This window comes from Lipotes vexillifer, unplaced genomic scaffold (genome assembly GCF_000442215.2).
Source record: "Lipotes vexillifer unplaced genomic scaffold, Lipotes_vexillifer_v1.1 scaffold121, whole genome shotgun sequence".
NCBI lineage: Eukaryota > Metazoa > Chordata > Mammalia > Artiodactyla > Lipotidae > Lipotes > Lipotes vexillifer.
Genome location: NW_006773122.1, coordinates 1,880,532 through 1,890,865, shown reverse-complemented (window position 1 = coordinate 1,890,865; position 10,334 = coordinate 1,880,532). Strand labels below are relative to the sequence as shown.

The window sequence follows — 10,334 nt, the reverse complement described above, 5'->3', positions numbered from 1 at the left end:
AAAAAAGAGTAGGGGAGCAAGTTCCAGAGGGGGAGAACGTGTTCAGGGTCCATGAACAGTTGGGGTAGCCGGAGCAAGTGGGAAGCCCCAAGCGCCACATCGAAAAACAAGAGCTCCACTGCCCTTCCTCTTTTCCTCTTGTTCTGTCATTCGGTCTCCCCACCGCCCACCCCATCTCTCTTCTCTGACCCCACAGGTAAAGATCTGGTTCCAAAACCGGCGGGCAAAGGAGCGCAAAGTGAACAAGAAGAAGCAACAGCAGCAGCCTCCACAGCCACCCCCGGCCGCCCACGAGGTCACCACCGCTCCAGCGGGGCCACCCCTGGGGGGCCTGTGCCCCAGCTCTGCCAGCCTCCTGGCCACCTCCTCCCCAATGCCTGTCAAGGAGGAGTACCTACCGTAGCCCCCCGACCAGCCTTGTGGGCTGTGGGCCTTGAGGACTCAGGGGCTAGGAATGTGGCTCCTGTGGGGGCCCAGGAGGCCTCGTCTGAATCCCAAGCCCTGCCACTGACCTGCTGAGTAACCTTGGACCAACCACCCACGCAGCCCCTGCATCCCCTGGGCCCATCTGTGCAGCGAGCCTGCTGGATAAGGACCTTTTCCAGCTCTGGTGATATAGGCCTCAGGAGGACAAGGGAGCCCGGGGTGGGAGGTCTTAATCCCCAGGGGGCAAGGTGAGGGGGCCACCCAGCTCCTCCTCCAAAGGCTCAAAGGTGGGAGGCTGCTGTAGGGACTAGAGTCCTGGAGAAAGGAGATGGAACCGAGAGAAGATGGAAGGCTTGCAGACCGTGACCTGAGGGGCGGAGGAGGGAGGGTGTCAGCTCACACCTGCCTTTTCCTGCAGCCTCACCTCTACCTGCCCCCCACACCCCACCCCCGCCCCAGCGTAACATGCACCAAACCCTCTCCAGGCTGGATGCAAAGCGCAAAGCCCACAGGATTGGGCCTGAGCAAGAGGCTCTGGGCTACAGAGCCATATTCCCTCACTCAAATTCTCAGTGGAGATTCCAGGTTGTGGGGAAGGCCTCTGAAGGGGGACAGAGGGGCAGAGTCCCTCCTGCCAAGTCTCTACCACCCCACCAGGCTGTCCCTCAGGGCCCAGGCCCCAGGGAGCCCCCAGAGAACTTTCTCTGGACCAAGCAGACTCACAGCTGGGCAAGGGGTTGCCCAGAGAGTGGAATCTCTTGAATGCAGCTTCAAGAATAAAATTTTTTTCCTCTTTTTAAAAATTATGAAAATCATTATACATAGCATGAAAGGAAAATGTTAAAGAAGTGTAAATCATCCTCACCCTTCTCAGCAACTGCATAGTCTCTCCCAGTCTCTGTAGGCCTACCACAAGGTCACCTTTTTTTTTTTTTTTTTTTTTGCGGTACGCGGGCCTCTCACTGCTGCAGCCTCTCCCCCCGCGGAGCACAGGCTCCGGACGCGCAGGCCCAGCGGCCATGGCCCACGGGCCCAGCCGCTCCGCGGCACGCGGGATCCTCCCGCACTGGGGCACGAACCCGCGTCCCCTGCATCGGCAGGCGGACCCCCAACCACTGCGCCACCAGGGAAGCCCAAGGTCACCTTTAAAATACTTCTGAAAGATCAAAACAGGACATCATTAGAGTAAGTCTACGAGACTTAAATTTTAAGTCCATTTTGTAAGCAGAATCATCAGATTCAATATTTCAGTCTTTTGAGTTTTTCAAATACTTTCAACTCGGGGTTTTCTTTCAACAGATGACATTCGTTAGGCACCCCATATGCCAGGCATGGCTGGGCCCAGGGAATGTACAGTCCTTGCCACCCGGAAGTTCCCAGTCTGATCTATGCCCTAGGTATCAGGGTAGCAGAGCATCCAGGGAGTCCAGAGCGAGCTCCCAGCTTATCCTGGAGGGTCTGGAAGGCTTCCTGGAGGAGGTGATTTTAAACTGAGGCCTAAAGGACTAGTAGGTGCTGTCAGGCCAAGACGGAGGAATAGTAAAAAAAGATTAAGAGGAATATGAACTTGACATACACTTTTTAAAAACTCCTGAGAAAAGCTGCTATTTTGAACTCCCTCCCAGAGGTGGGCAGGAGTCTGCGCCCTGGGGCCTTCACTCCCTAGAGGGCTCTGGTGCCAGCTGCCTGCCCCTCTGTTTACTGTTCTGGGAGGTGGCCTAGCCATAAAAAGTGTATGCAGCCTGCCTGCCTGCCCTTTGCTCCTGGGGCACATGACAACAATGCACGAGGTGGATCCAGTCCCCACGTGAGCCCCTGAAGAGCAGAGGCACTTCTCTCTCCTCCTCCTGCTGTTGGCCTGGGAGACATCATGGCTTCACTGAGGATGGTGGACATCTAAGGCATGGGAACCAGGTGGTACCAGGGGAGAGGACCAGGGTTCCAGGAGCAGAGGAAGAGGGTTGGTGGCAGGGTGGCTAGCGGTGAGTGAATATAGGTTTCTGATCATCAGAAGCATTTGCTGTGTGACCCTGGGGTAATTGCTTCCCCCCTCTGAGCCTCATTTCCCCATCTGTAAGACTGGGGAGCTTGTTTACCAAGAAGAAATGACTCTGGTCAAGTCACTTTGAGAAGTCCTGCAGACTCAACCCTTCTGGGAGAGTCACACTGGTGCCTTAACACATCAAAGGCTCTGACAAGTCCCACAGCAAAGAAAACCCTTGAATTTTCTTTTATCCAGCATTCCCCATGCTTCACTACCCAGGAGCCTGCTACCAGCACCTACCAGCACCCCAGTGAACACCGCTCTGGAGTGTGGGAACGCTGTGGGCTGGAGGGCCACATTTCAGCTGTGACTCAGTCAGTGTTTAGTAGCAGATTTTGTTGTCACATGGCCTGGATTCCAGCTTGAGACTTCAGGCAAGTTACTTAGCTTCTCTGAGCCTCAGCCTCCCCATTTGTCAAATGGAAATAAAATACTCTAAGCTATCTCAGAACTATGTTTAACACAGGGCCCGGCACTCAGTAAGTTCTGTGTTTTAGCCACCTGCTCCCTGGGCTGCTGCATCCTAGTGTGATGCTGGCAGGCCTGACTGATGTTCTAACTACCCCCACCCCCAGTGCTGAGGACACATGGTGGCTGGGAAGATCTGAGGCAGGACAAGGCCGCCCCCAGCCACAGGAAGACCTCTGCCTGGTTGGAGGTCAGTCGCCAGGCCGAGCAGGCTGGGTGAGCTGCAGTTGCTGTCTACGTGGGCGGTCAGGGCCTTGGGTGGGCCCCACAGGTTGGACTGGCCGTCACCTGTCAACTGGTGTTTGAGCTCCGTGGAAAAGGAAACTTTTATCTAAGACAACTTCCAAGCAGCGTCTTGAGCTGTGGTGTGAAGTAATGCATTCCCTGCCACCCAGAGAGTTCCACCAGAGGCAGGGGTGTTGTAATGGCTCAGGGAAAAGGACCCATTACGTCCTGTCAGACCCGGCAGCCACCCCAGTGCTAAGAGGTGTTCCAGCTTTCCTATCAGGAATGGCCGATGCCGCTTCTGCTTTGCATATAGTGATTTTATGCTTCCCCCCCTGCTGGGTGGCAGACCCTGAGCTGATGCTAGAGATGGGGGATGGAAGGTGGGAGGGGGGGCGTCCAGGCAAAAATATCTGGCCTGGCCTGGCTGTGGAAGGCCCAGGGCCTGGTCGTGACCTCTAGCAAATCAGAAACGTGTGCATCAGCGCTACGTTTCTATAGACCCCTGACACCATATTGAGAATCTGAGTTTTGTGGATGAGACTCCCAACGCTGACTGCCAAGAGACTGGTGTGGGCTGAGTGGAGAGGGCCACAGCTCAAGACTAGGAAAGGTGTCCGGGTTGGGAGTAGAGTGGCCTCACAGAGGAGGTCTCTAGCAAGGAAACCAGCCTGGCCCAGAGTGGATGAGATGCCCAGCCAGTGGGACACAGAAGCTGGGAGCAGAGCAGGTGTAGGACAGGGCGGCTTTGGAGGGCAAGCCTGTCCCTGCACGGCTGCTCCAGAACCACTTTCTCACCAGATGGATTAGCAGTCTGGATCCTCATCTTTCACAGTCGCCACTCTGGTGTAACAAAACACATGCTCTTCAGCGATAAAGTCGGAACGTTTAAGCAAATTAAAAATGTTTATTTATATGCATTTAAAAATATCTCCCTATATAATAAAAGGGAGTACATTTTCATCTCACATTTTCTTTAAATCAGCACACATCCCCATTCTTCTGGTTTGTTGTGAGACCAAGAGAAATAGAGAGGGAGGGGAGAGGGAAAGGGAAATAGATTATTTACTAGGTTTGAATTCCTAACTAGTTATTTTGCCAAGTGGTACCCAAACTTCCTCTGGGATGGGGGAGACGGGGTGGTATTGAGAGCAACTGTCAAATGTGCTCAGCAGCTGAACTCATGGCCAGTTGTATGATCATAAAACTGGGGTTTCAGAGGGTAGACTGACTCATGTGGACAATGTCTTCTACAAAATGTTGGGGGGTTGTTTATTGTATGAAGTATAGAGTTTTCCAGCAAGTGCTGTGGTGACGGGGGAGGGGATGGCAAAGGTGTGATATGGGGGGCAGGGCCTAGGCGGGGTCAGACTCCTAGATTCCGGGCTTCACACTGCCTTTACTTCACAGGGTGATTTTCCAAGTCCTGCCTCCTCTGGGCCTCAGTTTCCCCTCCTGAAAGGCGTGGACCTAGACCCATTTGTATTCAGAGCCCCGGTGACTGCTGCTGATGTTCAGTGGTCACCCCATGACGTGTCTGAGAAAGGCTAAAGTCCCAGCCCTGTTCCCTTCCCTTCGCCTAGGGCTGGCTCCCTCCAGGGCTGGATCTGGGGGAGCAGGTGCTGCTGGGAAGAGGCCACAAGGAGGCTAGTCTTCCAGGGCTCCTGAGCCAATGCCTCACCTCTACTCCCTGTTCCCATGGTTCTCTCTTCCTTCCTTAGTGTCTAATGAAACCCACAAGCCAACGAGAGGGAGTGGTTCAGCAAAGCTACCCGTCCTGTAAGAGGTGTGGTGACACGCCCTCAGGGAGAGGAGAGGTGGGTCCTCTTAGCTTTTGCCTCTCCCCAGGCACGGCCCTGAGGCCCTCCTCGCTTTATCTCCAAAGTTCAGAGATTCAGTGATTTGTGACCTTGGGCACACAACTTCACTCCTTCAAGACAGTTTCCTTAGGTACAAAATGGGGACGCACAAACTTGTCTTTCCAGGCTGCTGGAAAGAGCTAAAACTTAGATATTGGATATGAGCTCATCTAATGCACACAGTAGGGCTCAATGAACGCCCCTTCCGTTTACATTCATGGCCAAGGGGCTCCTTCCTCCTGGGTCTGGAGAGTCCCTGCCTGCCCTGTGAGGCCAGGCTTAAAGGAAGGAGCAGCTAGGTGGGACCTGGGAAGGAGAGGTGGGCCTGGCACCCAGACAGGCCCTTTATCCAAGGCCGTGCTCTTATTCAGAGCCTTCCTGCCTCCTGCTCCAGGGATGGGAGGGGCAGCAGACACTTGATCTCATTCTCCCCAAAGGCCTCCCCATGTTGGCTGCTGGTAGGGCAATGCTATGAGTGTCTGAACTGGGACACTTTTGAGAGTGAAAGGAGCATGATGTGTAATGTATATGCTGGGCCCACTAGCAAATACTCGTCCAGTTCCACAAACCAACGCATATGATCACTCTAGCTAATAATTTCCCATCCTAGCTGCGGGCTCACTGTACTCTTACAACACTCTGAGAGGTTAGCCAGGCCCAAATTGGCGGATGGCCCACTTTACAGATAGGAAACCATTAACATTCCCAAGGTCATACTGTTGGTGGACAGGAACCCAGGTGTTCATGATCTAAGTCACAAACCATCACAACCATACAGTGGCACTTGCCCTATTCCTTCTCCTCACCCCAAATTCCCTGTTTCACTTTCATCCCTAGGAAGCAGGCCTGTTCAGCACCACTACTGGCCCGGAAGGTCCATGAGCCTGACTCTGTCACTAGTGTCACTCGCTAGCACTGTGACCTTGAGTGAGTGACTCAACCTCTCTGTGCTTTGGTTTCCTCTTCTGTAAAACAGGGATAATAACATAGTCTCCAGGTCACTGTGTTGAGAAAAATAAGACCTAGCCCAGGATCTGGCACACTTTAGGTGCTCAGTAAATATTGGTAGATTGGATGATTTAATAAATATCTGACTATCTGTTCATTTGTTGGCAAGAGTGGACAACACACAGTGGGTCCATAAATGTTAACTGAGCTCCTATGATGTGCCAGGCTCTGTGCTAAATGTTTTCTATGCACAATCTTCCTGGATTCCTCACATCCTTATAAGGGAGGTAAGATTCTAGTCCCCATTTTCCAGACAGAGAATGGCAGCACAGGGAGTTTAAGTAACGTGGGCAGGGTCACAGAACAAAGAGGAGGTACAGAGATTCTGGAACCCAAGGCAGGGCTGTTACTGTCCATGCGCATGGCCTGCCTCCCTCATTGCCCAGCTAGGGAAACGGAGGCCCAGAGAGGGCAGGTTACTTGCCCAAGGCCACGCAGGGGACGGTGGCGGAGGCCTGGAGACCTCTGAGGGTTTCCGTTGCGGACCCCCCTCCCCACGCGCTCGGGCCCCTCCAATCGGCAGCTCTGCGTGCGGGGGCGCGCATGCCCCTGCTGTTAGTCAGTCAGCCCGTCCGTCTACGCGGGCGCAGCGGTGCACCCCTCCCCAGTCTAGGGCGCTGCGCAGGGAGAGGCACGCCGTTCGCAGCGCCCGGCAGCGCACAGACGGCAGCGCCTGCGCCCGCGGCTCGCCAGCCGGTGCGCGGGAGTCGCCGAGGCCGGCGGCGCGGCAGCCGGCCGGTGGCGAGATCTCGTGCTCCCTCGCTCGCTCTCTGCCCTCAGGAAAAGCCCAGCCGGGAAGCCCCCGAGACCCGCCCTCCAAGATGAAGAAGGCCCAGGGAGCTCACCTCAGCGAGGTAGGGCGCGGGGGCAGGGCGCGCCTGAGGGAGGGGTGCGGAGGCCCGCCCCCTCTCGAGCCCCCTGGGAGGGCGGGAGAGGGCACCTGCAACCGGCTCAGGGCTCCGGAGGAGGCCGGCAGAGCTGGATTGCAGGGAGGGGCGGGGTCACAGCCTGCACGGCGTGGAGGGTGGCCTTCCCCTTCTGGGGGTCCGGATGCAGTGTGATGGGGCCTGGGGTTCACTGGGCCAGGTCCCGCGAACAGGTGTCTCAAGCCACAGGAGGCACGAGGTAGGGGTGCTGGGGCCGGGCACCCGCCCCTCCCCAGTACCCGCGTCCAGTTCCCCCAGGGGCTGATTTGGGGGCGGGGGGTGGGAGATGTTAGAATAGCTGAGACAGCCTTGAGCAGGAGTGGTCGGGGGTGGGGGCTTGGAGCAGGTCCTCACCTGTGCACTCTGCGCTGAAGCAGCCTCCGTGAGCCAGCAGCTGCGCCCTGGTTTCCTACCAGTGCTCCTGCCCTGCAGTGCCCACCTCCTGCCTCCTCCCCACCCCCTTCATTCTCCTGGCAGCTTTGGCTTTCCTGATAAGACCCCAGGCTGCCCCTCAGCAGGGCAAGAGGGAGGCAAAGGCAAGCAGGGAGGAAATGGGAGACCCAAGGGCTGTGGAGGTGGGGGGGAAGCTGGCATGAGAGAGAAAGCCAAGTCTATGTGTTCCTGGAGCCCTGGGCCCAGACCTCAGCCCCGCCCCACCTTGTCCTGTGGGATTGGACCTGCCAGCCAAGTCACATGTATGTGGGGAGGGAGAGTCTCAGGGGAAGTTTTCTAGCTTTTGGCTTAAGAGTATCAGTCTTAGCCAAGGAGTCAGAACGCCTGGATACTGTTTCTACAGATGCTGCTTACCCTGTGACTTGGGGCAAGTCTGTTTTCTAACCTGGACCATCACTGGTCCATCCCCAGTGTGCGGCACCAAAGCAGGCCCCACAGTCCTGGGGGGGTGGATACTGTGAACTCCCAGCTGCTGGTGTGGTGGACGGTCCCCTCTCCCGCAAGACCCACCGCCACCATACACTCGTTCAAGCTCTCTGCCCTTGGGCAGCTGAGCGTGGAACCGCTGTGATAAGTGGGTCCTTTTTGTTTCCTGACATAAGTGACTTGCTGGGGTCATTTGTGGGTCTTTTGGGTCTTCTTGAGTCCAGCCCCTGTTCTTTTCTATCCTACTCTCTCCTCCTTCCTCTCTCTTCTCACAAGAGCCCCTGCCCCTCGCTGGCACAGGGCCACTCATTGTGTAAATAGCCATGTTGTATGAAGCCTGATCTCAATCAATCCTCCAACAATTCTGGGCCCTAGGTCTTATTATCCCCAATTTATAGACAAGGAAACTGAGGGGTGCAGGTTACTGTTTTCCTGAAGGTGGGCTGAGCCACCTAGGGCCAGCAGGGTAGGGGTGGGACCCCTGGCCTCAGTGTCCCCTCCCTCGGCCTCCAGGAGAAGGGGGTCGGGGAGTGAGGAAGTGCCAGCTACGGCAGCGTTATTCAGAGATGAGCACGGGACTGAGGGTCAGGGATCTGAGTCCTGGCTTTGCTCTGCCCTTAACTTGCTGTTTGACCTTGGGCTCGCCCCTTCTCCTCTGGAACTCACTTCCCTAATCTGCACAATAATGAAGTCAGACTCCAGATCCCTACTGTCTCTCTCATCCTGAAGGAGGTATGAAAGCCTTGGCTTGGGAAGTCGTACCTCTCCCAGCCCTGACACTGCTGGTGACCTACCTCTGTTGGCCCCTAAAAGAGGGGGTGTGGTCTGGCAAACTCAGATGTGTGTTCCTGTGTGACTCTGGGTGCAGAGTCGGGGGATCAGAGGTGGGAGCCTCACACCCAGGCAGAAGTGTGAAGCAACTCATCCAGCTTCCAACCCTGCCCCATTGATCTTGTTGCTTTTCTCGGTCTCTCAGTTAGTTCTGTCCTCTCTGTGCCAGCCTCCTGGGATTTACCGCATGGTGGGGTTGGAGGCTCCACGTGGGCTTTGGACTGGCTCAGCTTTGGAGGACCCCATCCCCTGTTCCTGGAGCAGGAGCAGGCTTCCCTCTGATTGGGGGGAGGAGGGGACGGAAGAGCTGGCAGCATCCTGCTCTTGGAACTCTTGTTACCATGGAAACAGAGAGCCGGGACTGCTCTGTGAACATAGAAAGGGCAGCAACTTCTCAGGAGGGATCAGAGGAACCTCTTTATCAGGGCCTCCTGCCAGCTGGCCTGAATGGGACTGGAGGGGGCTCACAGGGTGACAGGTCTGCCCCCTCACCCAATACTAGGGGCCAGTGTCAAGTGGCTGCTACCCTGTCCCTCTTGGAGTTCACCTGGGAGGGAGTGGTTCCAGAGGGCTGATGCTCACCCAGCTGGAGAGGAAGACTTGGGGAAAGGGGCATCAGAGGGAAGGGGTGGGTTTCATACAGATCTAGGAGCTGCTGCTATCCTCACCCCAGCATGTTTGAGATCACAGCTAAAGAACCACCAGCAGCATATTTGTTTCAACCCTTGGAGCCCAGTTACTTGAAAAGCAGCTTTTTCATGCTCTTCCTCATTGTCAGCATCACCCATAATCATGCCAGGCTGCCCCCATCACCACTGCCCCTCTGGCCAATAGCCAGCCTCAGGCAGGATCACCACCATGGTTGTCACTATCACTGAGAGCCCAATGCTGTTACCACATTTCTGCCACCTGAGCCCGTTGCCCTAACCGTGTCATTGCAGCCAGGCACCTCCAGTCCTGTGACACTCGGACTCTCCTTTCACCATCCTCATCCCAGCAATGCTCATATGACAAATCCCCAGCAAGGTTTCCTCTGTCACCTGATTTGTGTCTAGACACCTACTTGGGCTGGTGCCAGGAAGGGCAATTTTAGGGGATAAGGCAAATTGAGTAGTAGCTATTTGCTGAGTCCCTGTGCTGGGATCTGATCTGGTCCTCGACCGCTGTGGTGAAGTCTCCTTGATGAATCTTGCCTCACAGATCATCAGAGCCAGAAGACTATTAGCTAAAGATTATCTAGACTTGCATTTCTGCCGAGTATATCCTGACATCCTAGCTCCTTGAGACCCTTTTCTTAAGTAGAATTGGAGAGTACTGTCTGTTCTAGTCCCTACTTGGAGCGTCACAGTGCATATTGGTCCATTAAAGGATCTGACAAGTCCTGCAGCAAAAGCAACCTGTTTTACCTTGTGATAACCCAGCTTTCCCCAAACTTTTAAATTCAAGAATCCTTTGTTCCACCCAACATCTACAAACATTTCAAGTGATGTGTTTTTGGAATTAGTGATCTATCCAATCCCCTCAGTGTCCATATGGGGGAACCAAGGCTCAAAAGAGTCTTTCCGAAAGTTGCACAGTGAATTGGCACAGACCTGGGATGAGAATCGTGGTCTCCTGACGCCCAGTCCAGTGGAATCACTGTTTCCCCGCAGTTGTTCCTCAGCAGGA

The 10,334-nt window shown here is 55.2% G+C and overlaps 2 protein-coding genes across 2 annotated transcripts in view; both read left to right on the top strand.

Annotated features, from left to right (window-relative positions):
* CDX1 (caudal type homeobox 1) overlaps positions 1-1,229 on the top strand; it is a 17,483-nt gene extending 16,254 nt beyond the window's left edge. The window contains exon 3 of the mRNA XM_007448056.1: positions 197-1,229. Coding sequence (XP_007448118.1) covers positions 197-403 — 207 coding nt within the window. The 3' untranslated portion in view covers positions 404-1,229. The remainder of the gene's footprint in view (positions 1-196) is intronic.
* A 5,467-nt stretch (positions 1,230-6,696) lies between these two features.
* Positions 6,697-10,334, top strand: part of SLC6A7 (solute carrier family 6 member 7) — a 21,276-nt gene continuing 17,638 nt past the window's right edge. The window contains exon 1 of the mRNA XM_007448055.1: positions 6,697-6,884. Within this exon, the coding sequence (XP_007448117.1) occupies positions 6,852-6,884 (33 nt within the window). The 5' untranslated portion in view covers positions 6,697-6,851. The remainder of the gene's footprint in view (positions 6,885-10,334) is intronic.